The sequence below is a fragment of the Mus musculus genome, chromosome 11 (genome assembly GCF_000001635.26).
Source record: "Mus musculus strain C57BL/6J chromosome 11, GRCm38.p6 C57BL/6J".
NCBI lineage: Eukaryota > Metazoa > Chordata > Mammalia > Rodentia > Muridae > Mus > Mus musculus.
The window spans coordinates 88,282,924-88,305,221 of record NC_000077.6 but is presented as its reverse complement, the minus strand read 5'-3'; the positions used below and the strand labels follow the sequence as shown (position 1 = coordinate 88,305,221).

The 22,298-nt window shown below is 47.9% G+C and overlaps 1 protein-coding gene across 1 annotated transcript; it reads right to left on the bottom strand.

The window, feature by feature from the left end:
* Window positions 1-9,960: 9,960 nt before the first annotated feature.
* Window positions 9,961-11,179, bottom strand: Ccdc182 (coiled-coil domain containing 182). The gene has a single exon (NM_028859.1). The coding sequence runs from the start codon at window positions 11,124-11,126 to the stop codon at window positions 10,668-10,670; it is 459 nt and encodes a 152-aa protein (NP_083135.1). The 5' UTR covers window positions 11,127-11,179; the 3' UTR covers window positions 9,961-10,667.
* Between the last annotated feature and the right edge of the window lie 11,119 nt (window positions 11,180-22,298).

Below are 22,298 nucleotides of genomic sequence, written 5' to 3'. Positions count from 1 at the left end.
CACTGTCAGTGGATGAACATCTGGATGAACATCTGGGGCCTTCCATTTTGGATTAGTGTAATTAGAGAAAGTCTACCATGTCTGTGCCGTTACCTGTTTGAGCACCTATGCTCAATTCCTTTGGGTCAGTTCCCCAAAGGGAAGTACAGTTGCCAGGCCATATAAGAATCTTATGCTTGGCTTGTTTCAAGAGCCCGATTTCCTGTATTTTTAAAAGAATGGCTAAAGTAAAATTACTTTGTAGGGCAGCTTAGAGGAAACGTATATAAAGTGTTCTTCAGAGCACAACCTCAACAAATGGTTTATATAACTATCCCTTTGTTCTTTAATTCAATAACCATTTATTGAGCCCAGAATCAAAAATTATGTGAGATGCTATATAGATATATGGATATATAAGATATAAAGTACCTATAAAGCATATGTCTGTATTTTTATAGACATATAAATAGGCCCCCAGGGTCTCTTCCAGCCTGTACTTACGAAGCTTCCCCTGTGCTCCTTGCCTGGTGTGTCCTTCAGGAGCCGAAGACAAAAGGCTCTCCCTTCCTCCCTCCCCTCGCCGATTCCCCAGGAGGCTGCTGGCCTCATTGCTCCACCTGAATCAGTTCAGACCACCTATTTCAGATCTGTCGGCTCTTATAAATGTAGCCACACACCCGCAAAGTGAGATAAAACGGCAATGTGATTAGTGTGTGTGTGAGTGCGCGTGCTTATGTGTCCCTGTCTCATCCCTTCTGCAAAGATTAATACATCACAGCAAACACTTACAAAAGGAAGAAAGAAAGAAAAAAAAAAGCACCCGGGTCCAATACTCCAGACATTCAATAACCAGATGTCATCCACATGGTAAACAATAAAATAAAAATATATACTTAGCAGAGGCAATATAAATAAGATGTATATTTTGAAGTTGGATAAGGGAACGGTAGCATAAAGAATAACACCCGATGGCAACTCCAGGAGAGAGACCTTTTGAAAGGGTGGCATTCCTGCGGGCTGCCGTTTCTCTAACATCGCAGTGTCTCCAAGAGTAACACGCGCTGGTTTAAATCTGACAGGAGTTCCTAGCGTAATGAGGGCATGGGAACCCTCGCTGCTGCTCCAGTTGGAGGTAGCTAGCATCTGTCTCCCTCCACCCCTCCCACATGTCCCTGCAGACAGCACCCCCCCTCTCTCTCAGGCTCGGTGGACTGATTCTGACCCCCCGCCTTACCTGTCTTCCTTTTGAGAAGGAAGGTTTCTTCCTTCTCAGAACTTCTTCACAGTCCTCATGCTTTCTGGTCTCCACAGCCTGCCTCTGGGCCTGGGAGAATTAGTATTGTTACTGTCATTGTATAGATTAGGAAGTAGGAAAATTGTTATTACACCTAGGAGCATAGAGTCACTTGCCCACCCTTTCACCCTAGAAGAATGGGGGCATCGCTGGGGTTTGCTGGCTCCCAGCCTAGCTGAAAAATACAACTTCAGGTTCAGAAAGAGACTGCCTCAAAGAAATAAGGCAGAGGGTGATAGAGGAGGGTACAGCTGCCCTCCTCTGGCTTCCATGCACACACACACACACACACACACACACACACACACACACACACACACACACACTCAATAACCCTCTACAGCCAGCATAAACCTAGATTCTCAGTTAATGTTAGTTAAGTAAATAGAAGCCACTTTTTTTAACATCAGTCAAAATATAATCAGAAAAGTAAACATAGGAACCTATCATAAATATCAGAGTTTATTTAAAAAAAATAAACAAAGAAATGTTTCTTTTGCTTAGTGTTTTGTTTTGAAAGCCAACAGGGTCTCACACTATAACCCATGGTATAGTTCCGTGATCTTCCAGTGCCAGCATCCTGCAAGGTAGGATCACAGAAGCACCATCACATCCAGTTTGTATATTTCTGTCCTTTTTTTAATGATTTTTTTTAAGATTTATTTATTTTATGTGCATATGTTTTTGTTTGCATGTATGTATGTCCAAGACTTGTGTGCCTGATGCCTTCAGAGGGCAGATGACAGAACCCTCATAAGAGTCCCTGGAACTGGAGTTACAGGTGGTTGTGAGCCACCCAGTGGGTGCTGGGAACGGAACCTGGGACCTCTACAAGAGCAGCAGGTGCTCCTAACCACCGAGCTGCCGTCTCTACAGTTCAGCAGTTTTATGTGTCTCTTTTGGGGACCAGCACCTAGCAGAATCATCATTCAAGAGATCAGAAAGACTCCTTCCAGCAGCTGATGGGAACAGATGCTGAGCTCCACAGCCAAACATTAGGCAGAGCTCAGGAGTCCTGCCGAGGAGGCAGAGGGATTGGAGGAGCCAGAGGGGTCAGGAACCCACCAGGAGAACACAGCCCACAGAATCAACTGACAGGGTCTCATGGTAACTTGGGGGATCAAGGAACCTGCAGGGTCTGGCCTAGGTCCTCCACGTATGTATCATGGTTGCAGAACTTAGTGTTCTTGTGGAAATCTTAAGGGGGTGGGGTGCTGTCTTTGACTCTTTTGTCTCTTTGTGAGACCCCTTTCCCTCTCCTGGGTAGCCTTGTCCAGTCTTGATGTGACAAGTACATGTGTGCCTGGTCATTATTGTAGCTTGTTATTCTGTGTTTGCTTCGTAGCCCTGTGAGGCCCTTTCTTCTCTGAGGGGAGGTAGAGGGAGAGGAGAATCTGGAGGAGTAGAAAGGTGGGGAGACTGGGTGAGGGAAGTGGGGGGGGGATATGGTAGGGAAACTGTAGTTGGATGTAATGTAGGAGAGAATAATTTTTAAAATATATATTTATATATATTAAATATATTTTATATGTCATATATAATATATATTATGTAATAAGTCTTAGTTACTAGTTCTACATAGAAAATGGAAGTCCCAAGTACATGTTTTATCTGTGTCTAAGTGAGAGCCCTAGGCATGGAGGCACTTCATTCACATGGGGGAGTGGCCAGTACCAGGGCTCCGAGCAAGGTGCTTGGCTTCCCTGTGTGTTCATTTCCCCAGGATGGCGAGGGAGGAACTAGATGACCTCTAAGCTGATTTTTAGCTCTAAAATGTCATATTTTTATCTCTAGAACAAACTGGTCAGTGTCACTCAGGAAAAGCCCTTTAGCAAGTGGTCCCTGATGGAGCCTCAGCCTCTAATGCATTCTCATAACAAAAAAAAAAAAAAAAAAAAAAAAAGAAGAAGAAAAGAGCCAAACAGCAGCCCAGTCTCTGTCATGGGTCAGTATGTAGCCATGTGCTTTACTGCTTTTCCCTCTGCTCAATAGATGATTTGGGTTTAATGGGGATGAAAAAGAAATGTCACACTAAGTGCCACTCTCATCAGTAGATGGTGGTTGCCTGGAGATGAACCTGCATTTAGCTCAGAAGGAGCGCGTGCTGGGATCGATTGGTGATGTCTGAATCAGCCATCCCTGGAGTGGCCACTCACAGAGCGGCCCTTCTAAGTTGACAGCCCTTCTCCGTGAGTCCAGGACAGAAACTGGGGAATTTCAGAGTCACCGATGACAGAGAGCAGAACCTGGTTTGTTCAACTGTTTTTATACCATCCATGGCTGGGGCTTGAATAATCTGTCCCCTGACACTACTGTATTTCAGAAATTGCTACCTAAGGCAAATTCTGCGCTTTTAAACTCATTTCCTGAGTCAGTCTTTTTAAGCCCCACATTAAATATTGATCTGCCCTGGAGAGATCTAACTTATTTAGTGGAGATGTGGTTGACTCCTCAGAACTGTCAAGCTCAGAAACGGGGCCATACCCCTCCTGAGCGATAACCATCAGTATTGGTGACAGACAAGGACGCCATGACCAGTGTCCCTCCCTCACTCCGTGTCTCAAGGACATGCCCTGCCTGCCTGTCTCAAATATACAAGTGCCCCGTGGGGATTATCTGAGCTCCTCTCTGGACCTTTCCCAGGAGGTGGGAGTTGTTCACCAAGGCAGCCATTCTCTCTGCAGGCCACTGTTCTGCTGCTGGCCATGAGGCTGAACCCTTCTGTTTGCTCCCAAGGTGCTGCCTTTGGGGCTGTCGCTATCAGGCTTGGACCATCACACTCTATAACTCTTCCTTGATCCCCATTCTGGCCCAGTAACATGGAGCTGGTTCTTACCTTCAACCCTAGTGAGCCTTGCAGGCTGGCAGGCTCTTTAAGAAACCCTTCTGCTGTGTTTAATGGTGTGACTCCAACGGGAAGAAAGGCAAGGACAGAACTAGAGACACTCTGTTGGCCTGCTATACACTTAGGAAAAGGTTCCCGTGCTCCTTTCCAACCAGCCCAGGACACAGGGTGGGCTGGAAAATCCAGGGTCCCATACAACCTTTCTCTTACCATGGTAGTCCTTCTAGCTCCGCATACAGAATCATGAACTTCTATTCCCTGCACTCTGGGCCACCCAGTCATTTCTGGGGCACAACCAATAAGAGTCCTCAAGACAGGAAACACAGATTATCTTCCTGGGTTGGCAAACCAAATTGTACTTAAAACTTCTAGTTAACTTTTTTGCCATTCCTACACTTCATGTTGCTTTACCCCATGCACCTAGAAAGGAGCCTCCCTATCCTGGTAAGGGAAACAGGGAAGTTGAGGCTCTGGGGCTATAGTCACCAATGATGAAGGGCTAATTAATGCAAATGAGAGAAATTTAAAATTCAGTTCCTAAACCAGTCCTGTACCGAATGCCCAGCAGCCACAATGGCTAGTGACGAACATGTCGACCGCACAGAGTCACAGAGCCTTGGCATCACTGTGGCAGTTTCTTTAGGGCAATGCATCGAGGGTCCCAGGCTGTACAGCTGTAGCAGAGGTTTGTTTGAGCTCAGACAGCTTGTCTATCCTGACCCTCTCTGCTGTGGAGAGGAATCAGAAGGAAGGAGTCAGATGGACCAGAGACCAGCATCAGACCACGCTCCTACAGTAATACCTTCCAAAGACACATACAAGACAGGACATCTGAAAAGCATCCAACCTTCTGATGGCCTACTGGTCCAGCAACTACCGCTGTCCACACTGCGGGCCACCCAGCCATAATGCTGCCGTATCACGTGGACAGAGACTCTTCCAGGCTGGAAGGGAGACCTGAGGATTGCCTCCTCTTGGCATTTCTGTCTCCTGTGTTTCTGGAGAAGGGGACTTAAGCACCCACTTGGACCACTTAGCACACCTCCAAGCTCCTGAGACTTCTTGGAAGTGGTAGGATCAATCAAGGCTTACAATTCGTTTACTGTTTTCCGTCTGTGTTGCTTGCTATGGACGCCACTCACTATGTATGCCAAGTTATTCCGAGAGTGAGCTAGGTAGCCTCGGCTGGCACCGAACCCTCAACTTTCCTCTCAATTCAGCTTCCTGAACTTTTGGGATTCCAACCGTGCTCCGTCATGCCCAGTTAACAGGATGCTGGGGATTGAACCCAAGGCTCCGTATGTTTCATGACTGCATTTCTTTTCCTTGCTGTTTAGCCATTCCTCATTCACAGACTCCCTGATTGCTGAAGGAGACCTCAGGGCCACAGGGAGTGAGTGCACCCTTAACTGCTGAGGGTTCACTTGGTGACATGATGTTTGCCCCGACTGTAGCCTCTGGCTGCTGGGAATGCTTGGGAAAGCTAGCGGAGGACCACAGCTTGTAGGACACCTTTGAGAACTCTGCTGTTGGCAGAAAGAAAGCCATCTGTTACTTTGTCTCCTGTCAGCCCTAGAACCTCAGAGAAAGTGAGCAGCAGGACTGCATTGTTCACAGCCAGGAGGACAGCTGGCTCGAAAGAGGAAGCGAGCTGTCTCCTCTTAAGAAAAGAAAAGAAAGAAAGAAAGAAAGAAAGAAAGAAAGAAAGAAAGAAAGAAAGAAAGAAAGAAAGAAAGAAAGAAAGGAGAGGAGAGGAGAGGAGAGGAGAGGAGAGGAGAGGAGAGGAGAGGAGAGGAGAGGAGAGGAGAGGAGAGGAGAGGAAAGGAAAGAAAAGAAAAAAAGAAAAACAAGGACTGGAGAGATGGGTCAGTGGCTAAGAGCACTGCTCTTCCAGAGGACCCAGGTTTAATTCCCAGCACCCACCTGGCAGCTCACAGCTGACTGTATCTTCAGTTTCAGGGGATCTGAAACCCTTATACAGACAAATATGCAGGCAAGACACCATTGCGTATGAAATAAGAATAAACAAGGTTTTAAAACTCAAAGTAAATAAAAATAAATAAAAACAAAACCACAATGTCTATGTAACCCAGGCTAGCCCAGGCTGATCTTGAATTCCCTATGTAGCTGAGGATAGCCTTGAACTTCTCAGAGCTGGCATTATAGTGGTGCGCCACTATTCCTAGTTTATATGGCGCCAGAGAGAAAGCTTAGGGCTTCATACTTGCTAACCAAACATTCCACTGCATTGCATCCCCTGTCTCTTCTTGTCTCCTTCATCCCCCAGGGGGCTTCTCTGTCTTCCAGGACCACCAGTCTGTGAAGACATCTATGAAATGTGACTTGATGAGGAGCCCTCGGTATCCCTAGGAGCTCCAAAGTTACATAGAAAAGGCCTCTTTCCAAATACCCCAAGTTGTGGGGAGGGAAGATGAAGAGAAGCAAGGCTTTCTTTCCTACTATAGGACAAGCAGCAAGGCCTCTGGCTCCAAACAGAACAGAGAGGGTCATTAGCCAACATAGGCCGCTAACATCCCGTTTCCTGCTCCTCCCTCCTGGGACTCATCCAACCCCCAGCCTCACCTGGATCCTCCAACTGTCCCTGTCTGGGTGCTGTGCTGAGGATGGGGGATTTGCAGATTTAAAATAGGACAGTCCAGTTAAATAAGGACAACGTGGTCACCCTGGAAGGTGATGACATCTCGAATGAGTGTCTGCCCGCTTTAGAACTGCGGAGTTGCAGTATTTCCCTAGCATCCTGTGAGGTCTCAAGACTCTGACTCCCTGGGTGACACCAAGCATGAGGTGGAGAAGGCTGGAGGTTAAGGCAGCAGGTCTGAGAACCAGTAGCACAGCGGTGAACCTCTGCACCCGTCCCAGTTCCCACCCCAATTCCCAAGTTCCAAAGTCACAGGACAGCATTCGCGATACAAGATTCTCTAAGATCCTTCCATTGTCATGGGAGAGCAGCAAGCTCTACAGTGTCACTGGGGACTCAGAGACACGTAACTTCTCTGTGCCTCAGTTTCTTCATCTGCCAGGGGACTAGCGGTGCAGCTGACTCTACTGTGATTCCCTCCGTCACACTCTCAGGTCCCAGGATCCACTAGAACAACTCAGAAAACTGAGCCAAGCTGCCGTCCTCGTAGTTTCCGTGTAGCACCATGGAAAGAACACAGTTTAAATCCAGCAAAGACCCAGAGGGCAGTGTCAAGGCCTCTAGGCTTCCAACTGGCCTCTTGGCACATCTGGTATGCGTGATGCTTAATTTTCTCAGCAACACTGTGTGGTAACGTGGGTCAAGTAGTGCCGACCAGGTCAAATCCTCTGGGTATTAGTGTCCAGGGTTTTTATTGGTGGCTTATCTCTCAGGCACAGAGCAGTGGTGTAGCTGAACTTTGTTCTGCAGTCTGCAGCTCCCCCAGAGGTCAAACCCATACAGCATGATTCAGGGCCCTGAGCATAAATCACATTGTTAGCATAAACCATCTGGTGAGGACAGAGGCCCCAGGGAAGAAGCAGAGATAGTCTATAGGGCAGGATATTGCGAAGACTCTGAAACTGGTTCCCCAGAGTCCTTTAAATGGGAAGATTTTTCCAAAATGTCCACATCTCAGATAAGCTGAGGCAACCCTTTAGAGCCCAGACGCATACCACCCGTCATTCTGTTTCTTATACCCGGGGGGGGGGGGGGATGGAGAGATGGGGAGTGGAGGAGGGGAAGGTCTGCTTCATGCTATCTGTTTTCACAACTGCTACCCTACAGAATTAGACGGTCCAACTGAACCCTTTTCCTCTTTGCTTATTCCTCTGCATCTTTCATGATGGAAAGATGCATATTCAGGTAACACTCCTGGCCTCTCTGTCTCTTTACTAATCCTACCCAGAGAAAGCAAACAACTCCCCCCACCCCCACTGAAGTGTTTGGAGAAAGAGCAGTAACCACCCAGCACACACCACTTCCATTCACCCAGGCTCATCCTCTGCACACAGGTCATTCCACATGTCCATAGGCACAGCCCTTTCACACACACACACACACACACACACACACACACACACCACCACCACCACCAGCGGCCACACTATGCCTGTAGATGGCATCCGGTTTAGGGACGAGGTCTCAGCTAGATGTGGCTGACAGATCCTAAGCCACACTCTCAAGCATGTTATCAACTATAAAGGTGACATTTTGTCTCCATTAACCTGTCCTTTGTGTTCATCCTCAATTGGTGCTTAATCTGCGCTGGAAGAGGAGAGGTGGTGCTCATTAGGCCCCAGGAGCCCTGCAAAGGCAGAGTCTGTCCAGTGCCTGCCTGCAAAACCATGATTGGGCCTTCTCTAAAACTATCTCTGCTAAGGTCCCCAGGTCCTTCTTTCCTGTACCTGCCTCAGGATCATCCGGCCTCCCCCACGCTCTAGCCGTGCTTCCAACGGAGACCTCTCAGAATGTCAGACCAAAACTAAACATAGGTGGCTGCAGATGTGGTCTTGCTGGCACCAATCACCTAACCTCCTCTCAACCCACTCCTACCCCCCCCCCGCACACACACACACACACACACACACACACACACACACACACACACACACACACCATGTCTCCTCAGCAAGTACACCACAGGCTGTACTGTGGGAGACTAGAGTCCTCTCCTTTCGAGTGAATGCCTTTAGATCCTGTTTCCTCTACATAGATAGGGTAGACCTCTAATAACCTTCCTAGTTCTGTGTGTGTGTGTGTGTGTGTGTGTGTGTGTGTGTGTGTGTCTGTCTGTCTGTCTGTCTGTCTGTCTGTCTTCTGTCTCTTTCCAGGGTTTAGTGGTCTGGGACTCTCCTCTAAGAAACACTCCCTTCTTCCAGAGCTAACCTCAGCAATTTCAGCAACGTTTCACCTACACTAAGGGGCATTTATCAGAAACCCATAAAGCTTTCCAGAACTCTCCAGGACAGCTAAGAGCACAGGCTCTAAAAGAGCTAGCTAGTGCTAGGTTCAGATCCCCAGTCAGCCAGCTTTGATCTTGGGCAAGTTACTCAGCCTAAGTCCTCATGATGCTGAGGTGAAGTATGTGGCAGCATATACCAGGCCTGATGACTCTCAGCTATCGTGGGATTATCAATACTACTGTTGCTGATTGAACTCAGTTGCTACATCAGCTAAAGTAGAGGAGAAGCTGCCTATAGTTAGAGCAGAGATACAGCCCTTCTAGGAAGACGGTTGATAGCTGGATATTGTGCTTAGCCAAGGGTCGCAAGGTCCTTTGGCAGAGGCCGACTCAAGGGGACCCAAATATTTGAATAGAGGAGGAGAATGAACAAGACTGCACCCGAAGGTCAGAGGGCACTCACCAGGTTGCAAACCCTGGACTAGAGACACCCAACTGCTCAGTGTCGCCTCTGGCCACCAGACCCCAAAGACTTGATGTGTGGCAGCCTTTGGGAGGGGCCGGAGAAATAATATATGAATCGGTGAACCCAGGGCTGATTGTAAACACAAGTCACAGTGACTGTTAATGGCCTCGAGACACGCAAGTGATTGTTCCAGTACCCCAGAAGGAGCCAGTCCAAAAACAGTCTGATTGGTTCAGGGGATTGTGAGCCTGCAAGACTGTAAATGATTACACACTCGGGGCCTGGGCTTGGAGCACTAGCCATTTGTTAACACAGAGAGAGCACATAAGAGAGTGTTTGGGGTTTGCTGGTTAGTTGACTATTTGAAAAGTGCTGTCCTGCCCTCAGGAGATACCTGTGGGGGCAGGCAGTAATGGGGGGGGGGGAGAGCATTGTTTGATACATGGCCAGACACCCTAGCAACTACTGTTCAGAGAGTCAAATAAAGGTGTCAGTTTCACTGTTTTATTGTGCGAACTTATAGATGTCACCTTGAGTGCAGTGGCGAGCCGAGAGTTCCACCATCAGAAACCTAACAAGGTTCACCCCACGGAGCAGCCTGTCTTCGGGGTAAATGGAGAGGAAGCAGAGTTGAACCAAAGCAGTAAGGAAAAGAGAGGACCAATAGTCCAACTATGCAAGCAGACTGAAACGGCGAGGTCAGGAATTACACAAAGCCGGCCGTCTGAGTCCAGTTCAGGATGCGGGCAAGCCCTCTCTCTCACTAAGCCCCCAACCTGTCTCGGTATAGAACACACACTGACAGGTCTCAGGAAACCAATTGTGAAGTGATAAATCACGAAAGCCTGGAGTCATTAAAAGAAAGGTTAAATCTGTTCAACACAACCAGTTTAAGAATACTCAAGAAAAATGCCCCTACATCCAAGCAACCGTACCATTACAAACGGGAAACAGTTCGAGGGGATGGTTACAGGTCTGACATAGTGTCTGGGGCCTCCTTCCTTGACGAGGCTGGATAAACGGAACTTCACCCGAAAACCATATTGAGGTCTTTTTTGCCTCTCTGCATGGTGTTATTTTGGTAGCAGGAAAGCAATAAAAATGGGGCAAGGGGAATAAATGGGGACTTAGCGTTTGTCCTTCCATTAAAAAACAATCTTGCCCGCCAGCTCGGGCGCACACTCGGGCGCGGGCCGCTCAGTCCGCCTGGCTCTTCCTGATGGCTCGCAGCGGGTTGTGGCTCCTGACCAACATGTTCTCCAACCGCTGGCAGTGTTCACGAAGCTGCTTCTCCCGGGGCAGGAGGAAGGTGAGGACCTTGTTGCGGACGATGCCTCGGTCCTCCTCCTCCCTCAGCCGCTGCTTCACTCGCGCCGCCTGCTCCTCCTGCTGTGCCAGGACGCCACTCATCTGGCAGAAGGCGTCCTCCAAGTAACGGATGGCCTTCAGTGCCTCCTCCTTGAAGTCCTCCAACTCCCTTTGTACCCCGGCCACCTTCTGCTGTAGGATCTCCAAGTCGGCCGGCAGAGGGAGGTAGGAGGGCCATGACTGAGACAGGGAAAGGTCCCCAGACTGGAGCCCGCTTTCCACCATCTTCTTGCCCTGTAAGGTATTCACCTTCATAAGAATGGACCCTGCCTGAAAGAGGGCTTCCATTATCTCCTTCTGCAGAGAGGAAGCCAAGAAACTGAGTCAGAGATTTGGGAGCTAGAAACACTATCACTTGAAGTCGTTGGACCCATCTCATTGTGACATCACGACCCTTCAGCCAATCAGAAAGAAAACCCCCAGTTCACTATTTTGCATATTGTTGGTAACCTACAGATTTACTGCGCTTCCCAAGTCTCCTGAAATGAGGCTTTTCATTAATCGGTCACCCAGTCAGAACTGGCGTTCAAGCGTTCCTTTAACCCCGAGGGCAAATCTGAGGGAGTGGAGAAAACTGGCTAAGTCAAGGCAAGCCAGGTCAGGTTCACAGGCTGCCAAGACCGAGCAGTCTCCTACCCCATAAGGAGCACAGCTGATTTCACGGCCTGGTGTCTGGGCTTCCTCGGGCTCACCAATAGGACAAAGGCATTCTTAGAAATGATGGTGCAAGATGCTAGAGGAGTAATCCCATCCCATATCCATATTCCCGCAATGGCCAGATGATGCCAGAATGCATAGGTGATCGACTTACTGTGATAAATGTGTGTGCTCTTAAAGGGTGGTTCACAGAAATGCCCGAGGGATAAAAGTGAGCCGTTCATATTCATTCAGTTAAAACTTCCCGGGTGCTTGCCGGATTCTGGAGCTAGGGAATGAGTGTAAGTAATGTTTCCCAACGTTCCTGGATGGTGGCAGATAGGAGTCTGTGGATACGGGTAAATCGTGTGGTTTTGCCTGGTTACTCTAACAGAGGCAAATGTTCCTAGCCACATGTGGCTCAGTCCAAAACTCTGCCTTTGTATATTGCAGTCTCTTGCCCAGACCTCCCACTGGGACTCCAAACATAAACGCCCCCCCCAACAACCGACCTTGAAGCCAATCCATCTAGAGCTAGATAAATTACCTCTTCAAACTGGTTCCTGCTCTCCTATCCTACCAATGACCCTTCCTGGGACAGCAGCCACAGCAGCATCTAGTGCCAAGTTTTAAATGTCTGTCTCCTTCCCACCTCATGTTGAAACTGACATCCTATCAGCGTTGAGAAGTGAGGGGCTTTTGAAGGCAGAGCATATCAGATGGATGGTGTCATCTCTAGAATGGGGTTCATTACCGTAATCATCTCTGCTTGACCCCTTTTCTGTTTCTCTTGCCACCTTTGCCTTTCTTCCACATGGGAAGGCATAGCATGAGAGTCCTCACCAGACACCAGCTCCCTGATTTTAGACTTGCCAGCTTCTGGGATTACAGAATTACAGGGAAACAAATGTTTTTGTTGTTTTGTAGATCTCTCAGCCTCTGATATTTTATTTTGTCACTGTGGAACAGCACAGAGTAAGCTCCCGGGGGTTAAACTAGACTCTGCCACTTCCAAGTGACCTCGAAGGCTGTTGTTAGGTCTCTTATCTCTGAGCAGCCTATCACCCACCTTCCCGCACTGGAGTCCAGGCTTCACCACTTAGAAGCAAGGTCTCACTGGTAGATCACCTTTCCCCCTAGAGACCCTGTTTTCTTCTCTGCATTTCTGAGAGCTGTAGTACACAGGTCCCTGGGAGAGAAAATCTCTCTGATGGGCAGCTGCTGCCGATTTCCATCGTGTAAACACTCCCAGCAAGGTTAGCTTCAAGCTCCCAACTTGCTCTCTCCCAGAAGTGAAGAACCATCCTGAGCCTGGATAAGTCAACTCTAGCACAACAGGGCCCATGATAAGGGCTGCTGCCTTCTCTGAGACATTGACTAGCTAGTGGCCTCAAGTAGTCATCAGAAGGGGGCATATTGCAGGGACAGTTGTAGCTAAATGGAGGTGAAATTCTGAATTGCAAGAAACTCCATTTACTGAGAAGGAATGTTGAATGGAAAAAGTGGTTACTTTTCTAGGAGCCAGGAAAGCTGGAGTCGGGAACTGCTGTGTGGCCCTACATCAGTTGTCTTCCCTTGCTGAGCCGCCCCCCCCAACTGTGACATGAGAGATGGGCCCACGAGGCCTTCCATACCCCTTCCCCCCAATTCTCTTCCTTCTGTCTCTTATAACTGTTACCTGGGTCTACCATCTGCTTAGGCACGGTAAACTCTGGCAAACAGAGATTTTTGAGTCCCTTAACCTGTTTACCCTCAAGTGTCCTGCCTGCTGCCCCACAAACAGTGGTACTCAGAAGAAATGGAATTTCGGTTCATAGGTGGCTCTCAAATGCCAGGCACCCCTAGCTTTTCTGCTGACACATTGACACCTACTGGCCTTCAGAGAAACCGCAGCCTGGGAATTCCACCTAAGAGTGGGTGGGGATGGGGAGCAGAAGGGAGCAGCTTGGGGTCTGTGGGGTATTTAACTAGGGCCTTGTGCCTGTTGGGTTCTCCATCAATAAATATTTCCCAGATTGGTAGAAGAGAGAACGAAATGGTGTGTCTCTTCTGGTCTCCTCCTCTGCTGTCTCTCCCCCGCTTCCGGCCTCTCCCTTCCTGTCTCTCATTTTCTGCCACTTTGTTTCACACAGGGGATGGCAAAAGTCACAGCCATTGCTGTGACACAAAAGTAGGAAGGCCAGCACTGAGAGCATTTTCTCAGTTCCTCTGGTGTTGCTGAATGACGCTCCAGTGTGCTTCCCAGGACCACTGGGAAGATGACGTCATAGTCCCCTTTTTCTAGGAGCCACAGGAAACTGAAAGCTGATGCTGTCACCAAGGCCTAGTGGCCTCCTGAGCCTTCAGGGCCACAAGTCACATTGGATCTGTAAGTTCTGGGTGTTCCCCTGAGCCAGGAAGTCCCACGTCAGGCCTTGCATTCCACCTGCCCTCCCATATCTCTTAGGGATTAGAACTGCTGACCTATGTCTTCCCTTCAAGACGTCAAGAGAAAGGAATTTAGACCTAGTAAAGCATCCACGACCTGGAATTCTATCGTGAGCAGGGTCCTCTGCCCCAGTCTCTTTCAACTTGTCACAGCTTCTCTGCGACTCAACAAGACAGGGAGACATGAGGGACTTTACAGAGACCCAGGCAATCTTACGCCCCTCTGAGAGTCCAGTTCAGTCAGAATGGGTTGAGGCTCTTAGGTGGTCTGCCTTAGAGCAGGGGCTTTCAACCTGTGAATGGCTACTTCTTTGGGGATTGAATGACCCTTTCACAGAGGTCTCCTAAGACCATTGGAAGAAATACATACATTGCAATTCATAAGTGTCACCTCTGTCAATTGTATAAACCCCATTCCCTTGGGAATTAGAGATAACACCCACGCCCATCTTTCCTTGTCACTTCTTTGTGAAGCTACAAAACCCTAAGAAACTGAGAACTCTTTGTGTCCTGTTAAAATGGCATTCCCAGCCCTTCCTTCCTTCCTTCCTTTCTTTCTTTTTTTTTTTTTTTTTTTTTTTTGAGACGGTTTCTCTGTATAGCTCTGGCTGTCCTGGAACTCACTCTGTAGACCAGGCTGGCCTCAAACTCAGAAATCCGCCTGCCTCTGCCTCCTGAGTGCTGGAATTAAAGGCGTGTGCCACCACGCCCGGCTGCCATTTCTAACCTATAGCTGGCTCTAACCCAACCACAGTTGGTTTCCAACCCAAAGTTGGCTTTCACAGCCATACTTCTCTTCCTGGACCACACTCAAGCCAGTTCCCCTGATACACAGGCCTCCCGATATTGGAACCACCAGGGGATTCATACCCAAGCAAAGACAGGCAACCAGCTGTGTCTTCCACAATGAGTGGGTGGTTTTTTTTTTAAGATTTATTTATTTATTTATTTATTTATTTATTTATTTATTTATTTATTATATGTAAGCACACTGTAGCTGTCTTCAGGCATCCCAGAAGAGGGCATCAGATCTCATTACGGATGGTTGTGAGCCACCATGTGGTTGCTGGGATTTGAACTCAGGACCTCTGGAAGAGCAGTCAGTGCTCTTAACCACTGAGCCATCTCTCTAGCCCTGGGTATGTTTTTTTAAAGATTTATTTATTTAATGTATATGAGTACACCATCACTGTCTTCAGACACACCAGAAGAAGACATCAGATTCCATTGCAGATGGTTGTGAGCCACCATGTGGTTGCTGGGAATTGAACTCAGGACCTCTGGAAGAACAGTCAGTGCTTTTAACTGCTGAGTCATCTCTCCAGCCCAAGTGGGTGCATTTTTAAGAGAAGACCTTGCTTAATCATCAGATGAACTATTATGTCAACTTTCAGGCGATGTCTAACGCTCCTTGTCCCCAAGGAAACGAGTGTTGGGAGGAACGGAATCCAGGACAATACGTCAGACTCCCAAAGAGCTTGTGAGTACCTATCTCTAAGTAGAGGGCACAGCTGTGGATTCTAGTCACTTTTTTTCCAGAATCCCCTGGTCCTGTGCCTCCCATGATGGTGATATTAGCTTAAGTGAGGTCACTATATAAACTCCTAGCCAGCCTTCCACCCACCTATCCATTCACCCTCCCATCCATCTATCCACCCATCTGTCTTCCTCTTTACCCATCCACACATACATATACTTGGCACAGCCCATCGCCTGCTTACCCTGTGTTCTCTGAGCTCGGCGATAAGTGCTCAAGAGAAAGAACAAGACATGGAAGGTCCTGTTCAGCGTTCAAACAATAAAGTGGGCAATTGACACATAAGGCCACCGGGCTGGCACCGGCTCCCTGAAGAAAAAAGCGAAGAAAGTTTAGGAAGCCCTTGGACTCAGCAATCTGATGGATTTGTGAGGTGAAGTTTTGGGGTGAGGTGGGAAGGCTGGGTGGGAGCTGGAGACAATGTTCTAGGGGCAGGAACAGACCGGAAGAACCAAAGAAAACCTGGATCTAGCTGTGTGGCTGGAGGCAAGCAGCGGCAGCAGGAGGCAGCACTGAGGGAGAGGGTACAGGACAGCATCAGGGATGCTCTGTGAGCATCAGGGAGGCCTTGTGAGCAAATGCCACCAGGGGCTACTGCGACTCTGGGCGGTTTCCAGCTCTGCAGCTGGTATCCCAGGCTAGGCAATGAGAACAAGACTGGAGTAGGGGTGGGCATGAGGATGAAGACTAAAACTTGGTGCTGTTCACCATGATTAATTAACCCAGTGCCAGAACCCCCAAGGCACGGTGCTAAAAATACCTGCTTCCCTCTGAGACGCGGCAGCTGCCACCCAGCAACTTTCAGCCATGCCATTTGTCATAATTTGACACTGCTAAGGAGTGTCCACGGGGCTGTGTTTCTGTGAGAATCGGACTTGCCCAGAGCTCACCAGCCAGCTGGTACTCAGGACGCACCCATGGCACATGTCTCGAGTGTCTTATTTCCTGTCTCCGAGCCCTGCCCAAGCTGCATCTGGATGTGACTGGCACCTGTCTGCCGCTCGCTTCCTCAGAAGGGAGGAGAGACCTGCCTCCAGAGGTGTGAGCCAAGGCGGCATTCGCCAGTGCATCCTGGGATGCTGTGTTTCACACCGCTGCAACCCTGCACCTCGGATTACAGCCATCTATCAGAGGCCCTGCCAGCCCAGGGCGGCACTTTAATTAAAATATGTAAAACACGCTGGTGGGAGTTGGCTCTGAACACACGGGAGCCTGTCTTTGACAGAAGTAGGTGCAGGCCAACCCAGCTTGGAGCTGGCCCTTCTCCAGCCAGGGAGGATAGGCCTGCCAGGAGGGACCTCCTGAAGGCTGCAGACAGTGAGGTCTGTCTGAGAAGCAGCGTTCTCTGGAGCAACAGAACTTAACCTGGGCGAGAAGGTCTGTTCAGAAGAGAGTTGTAGCAAGTCTAACACTTCTACCTCATGTGCTAGCATGCTGGATATGTGTGACACCAGCTACCAGTGTTGAGAACTATAATATTCTACCCTCACTTTCAGTCCTAATTTTCTTAAATCGGTTGTAAAAGTGGTAACTGATATTTATTTAAACTTTTTTTTCCCTTTGAGACAGGGTTTCTTTGTGTATAGACTTGGCTATCCTGGAACTCATTCTGTGGACCAGGCTAGCCTTGAACTCAGAGATCTGCCTGCCTCTGCCTCTGCCTCCTGAGAGCTGAGATTAAAAATGTGCACCACCAACATCTGATGATATAAACTTTTTAAATGCAGCACCAAGGATTTTTAAATTTTTTATTAATTTACTTTACTATATTTTGTGTATGGGTACTTGTGTGTATGTCTATGCATCTACCTTGTGGGTACCCACTGAAGCCAGAAGAGGGTGTTGGATCTGGTACTGGAGTTACAGACGGTTGTTAGTTGTCACATTGGTGCTGGGAATTGAACCCTGGTCCTCTGTAAGAGCAGCAAGTGCTCTTAACCACTGAGCCATCTCTCCAGCCTTAACAATGAGGATTCAACCCGGAGTCTTGTCTAACACATACCACTCACCGGATTACTAGCCCCTTTTCTTCTCCTGTCCCCCACCATCTCTCCCTCTCCCTCTCCCTCTCCCTCTCCCTCTCCCTCTCCCTCTCCCTCTCCCTCTCCCTCTCCCTCTCCCTCTCCCTCTCTCTCTCTCTCTCTCTCTCTCTCTCTCTCTCTCTCTCTCTGTCTCTGTGGTATTTTTGTGGATATAAGGGTATATGTAAAATATGTACACAAGTTCCTGTAGAGGCCAGAGGGGAACTCTGCTGCCATTCCTTGGAAGTTGCCCACCTTGTATTTGAACTGCAGGGTTTCTCACTGGCCTGGGGCTACCAAGTAGGCTATGTTAGCTGACCAGTGAGCTCCAGGAACCTGCCTGCCTCGGTCTCCCAGCTTTTTAACATAGACCTGGGGATTGAACTAAGTTCTCAGGCTTGCAAGGCAAGCACTTAGCTGACTGAGCTGTCTCCCTAGACACACTCCTCTCCTCCCCTTCTCTAGCGTTTTATTTTGAGACAGGATGTCACTGAAAAACTCGGGCTGGTCTTGAACTCTGTAGTCCAGGCAATCCTTGAACTTGCGGTCTTCCTATCTGGGCCTCTATAGTTGATGAAATTCTTCAAGACATTTCATTTTCCAGAACTTTACACCTTTCCAAATGGGATACTGCTTCAGACTTTGCTGTCTGCTGAGCAAGAGTGCTAGAGTCTGCATCACTTAAGGCAAAGATGAGCAAACTTTTTTATGCAAAAATCAGGAAAAAAAATTTTAGATCAAAGATTTCACACAAACTTCTTAATCTGAAAATGCCACATTTGCACATTGTTTAAATCTGTTTTTCCATCGTTGAAGGTGTTCACGTTAGTACTGAAAAGTCAAACGGTCCTGTAGCATCCTGAACCGCCCCCTGACCCGAGTTCAACCTGGGCTGCATTTTATGTACCATCACATGGCCTCTAGAGCACTGAGAGATCTAGGGCTGGGGAAGCAAGCTGCATTCTGAGCCCCAGCTCTAGATCTGTCAAAAAAAAAAAAAAAAGAAAAAAAAAAGAAAAAGAAAAAAAGAAAAAGAAAAAGAAAAAGAAAAAGAAAAAGAAAAAGAAAAAGAAAAAGAAAAAGAAAAAGAAAAAGAAAGAAAAAGAAAAAGAAAAAGAAAAAGAAAAAGCCCTAGAAAGTATTCAGGGTCTGGAAGAGCAGCAGCCTGCAGGGGAATGACTAGAAGCATATTTCTGCAGAGTTAGAGGTACCACACAAGCCAGTCACGGCTGCCCATTCCCAGCTATCCCAAGGGGAGCAAAGGGGGAAGGGAGCCTACCAGCTCCTAACTAATTCACGGCAAAGAAAGCCAGTAGGCAGGTCCTAAAAAGAAAAGCCAAGGGCAAAGAAAGCCAAGGGCAGCTTTCTGGTGGGACAGAACTACCATTTGCAGGTTGCGGTGTCAGGCTGAATCACACAGAGTATAAAAACCAAATCCCCTCATTCCTGGGTTACTCAACCGTCTGCCTGGCAAGGCAGGAGATGACTGGTGACAGGAATCAGGGTCTGCTGGCCACTCCAGACGAAGCAGCTTTGATAACCTGGAAAACTCCAGACACCAGAACTCCTAATGATGAGTAATGAGCCTGAACCAAGGAAAGTTACCCGGCACCACTGCACACGGGCCGCTCCCACGGAAGCCCAGAACCTGGACCTGGGCCAGGGAGATGGGAACAGTCTTCTAGAGTCTTGGGAGAGGAGCTTAGCCCCACTCCCACTCCTGACCAGCTCCACCCACGGTCCTGCAGCGAAAGGTACCTAGGCTTCAGATGTTTGGCTCTTTTAAGGGTTACTCTGGGTCCCCTGGGGACCAGAATTTATCTTTGTATCATTCAGGAATACAGAAAGCAGAGGCAGGGCAATAAGAAGTTCAAGACCACTTGGTTACAAAGTGATTAAAGGCCAGTTCAAATGTCTGTTTCTCTCTCTCTCTCTCTCTCTCTCTCTCTCTCTCTCTCTCTCTCTCTCTCTCTCTCTCTCTCTCTCCCCTCTTTCTCTCTCACACACAAATACAACTGCCTCATTCATTCATTCATTCATTCATTCATTCATTCATTCATTCATTCATTCATTCATATGTCTATTGAATGTTCAAATACAGCTGAACCTAAATGGGGCTTCTTATCCTGAGAGAATTGTCAATCTACTGACAGTAGACCCTAAAGTTCAATATCATAGCTGTGATGAGAAACTTTGAAAGAAATGGCTGCAGGGAGTCAAACCATCCACCGGAGAGGACTACGGGTTAGTCTGTCTTTTCTGGCAACAGAAACAAGACGTAAAGGATGAAATCCAAAGATCCTGGGCCACACTAGACTTGGGGTTCAATCAGACTCTGGGAGCATCCGCAGTCTCAAGTTGTACCTGCACCTCTTCCTCCCTGTTTCCCTCCTGCCCCGATATTAGGGGAGGCATGTATGTGTCTGCCTAGGGTGTTCTTTTGCTTTATGGAAACAAGCCTAGAGATCCTTAAACTCTGGGTCACACTGGTCTCACCTCCAAGAAAATAGGTCAGAAGGTTTGGTAGTGGAGTGGAGTGGAGTTTAGATGGTCAGTTACATGGTTTTCTTCAGAACCAAAGAGATTCCAGAATGACTTCAGAAACTGGGACAGTTCTGGGAAAATCAGGACAAGTTGGTCCCCTAGCTAGAGCGTGCACTGTAGCCTTCACTCAGGGACATCCCCCTGCCCCTAGGGTCACAGAATGCCAGTTTTAATCCAAGGCCACACAAAGGGAGAAGCGAGTGAGCGATGCCATCATCTCTCCCTCTTCCTTTCTGTGGACACACTGTGACCAGCTGTCCCATGCCTCACTACTATGGTGGCTACACTTAAATAAACCCAAACTAGCCCCTTCTTTCCTTGAGTGTCTTTTATCCAGTGTCTTAGCAGAGCCATAGGACTGTCATTAAGGACTGAGGAGACAGCTCAGTTGGTAAGCTTGTCTTCGAAGCAGAGGAACTGAGTGTGAGCCACAGAATATATGTCAAAAAAAAATCCAGGTGTGGTACTGATGAAAGTTCTAGGACAGCCAGGGCCACATAGACTTTGTCTCAAAAAAAAAAAATCAAACAAACATTAAAATAAGATAGAGAGGAATACAAAAAGACATCTGACATTCTCCTCTTGCCTCCACATGCAAACATGGGCATGTGCACCTAAACACACACACATTCATATACACTTACACACACACATCACTCAAACGTACACACACACATACATACACATCCACCGTACTCACATACATTTACACTCACATACACACACACTCACACACTCCATACACTCATATATCCACATATACTCACACAACATACACACACACTCACATTCACTCACATACTTACACATTCACATAACCACACTCACTCACACACCATATGAACATTCACATACATACACTTACACACACACATACACTCACACACACACATACACACATACTCACGCACACACATATACACACATACATGCCCGTATACACATACACTCACACACACATACACACTCACAACTCTCACATATCCACACTCACTCACATACATATACTTACACACACATACACACTCTCACACATAAACATACTCATACACCCCCACACACATACACACTCTCACACATATGCACATTCACACACACACATACACACATTCACACACACATACACACACATATACACACTCATACACCCCCACACACATATACATACACACGCACACACATACTCATTCACACACACACATACACACACACACACACACACACACACACACACACACTCACACATACCCACAGGATGACAATCATCCCCCATTGCAGGTCACCTTTGGGATACTCTCTCCCGGAATGATCAGCATTTCATATGTGCCCTGTAATTTTTTTTTTTCTTCTCAGCGGGAACACTGAAACGATCAGACAGGGAGCATCGCAGAATGAATGATAATAATTTCTTAAGGATAAATGACATCCTGCCAGGCATGGTAGCACAGGCTCATAATTCTGGCCCTGGGAAGACACGGGATGATCAGGAGGGGTTCAAGCTCACCCTTGGCTACACAAAGACTTCAAGGCAGGCCTGGGCTATGTGATGCTCTGTCTTACATAAACTCCTATAGCCGTAGGCATCCCGAGAGTGGATGCGGTGTTTCCAAGTGTACACCACCCTCTTAAAGCTTGAGAGCCACTAGGTCAGGAGTGTCCAGCACGGCTCTTCAGCACGGATGGATTGACTGTGTGAGCCTCAATGCGGCTGCTCCATGTTGCCCATGTTCCATTTAGACTTAGACTAAGACTAAAACACTATAAAATATTTAAACCCCGGTGCCACTTCTGCTGCAGGGGCCAAGCCAGCAGGATTGTCAACTGTGCCTGCTGACCAGTAGTCCCTGGGGATAGTTCAGAATGCCTGCTCTGTCAACTGAGGTTTGACATGTGGAAGGCATCTGGGAGTTTAGAAGTATATTGTCAGAAGTGAGGCCTGTGCCAGACTTCCATCTCTCCTCTCTCTCATCAGGGGTTTGAGTGTCTAATTCCACTGCTATGGGCCCTGGTTTGAGCTCATCTCTCAGAAGGCCAATGCCAGCCAGCCGTCCAATCCTTGGAGCATTAGCTGCATTTTGGGTCTTACTGAAACCCACAGACAGACACACCTCTAGTCAACCTGTCTGGACACTAAGTGGGTCTTGTTCATGATTATCATTGTCCTTGCCTCTCATTATTGTCACATCCGAGACTGAAACCCCAAATGATTTTTTTTTCTCCATAGGAAAACTCTATAGTTTTGCTACTAAGGATGTGATAATGTCAGAAGTCAGTAAAGGCCGAGGACGTGGCTCG

What these genes read in the sequence shown, in the direction of transcription:
- Ccdc182 (NM_028859.1), bottom strand. Translation starts at nt 11,126, where the DNA reads ATGGAAGCCCTCTTTCAGGCAGGGTCCATTCTTATGAAGGTGAATACC.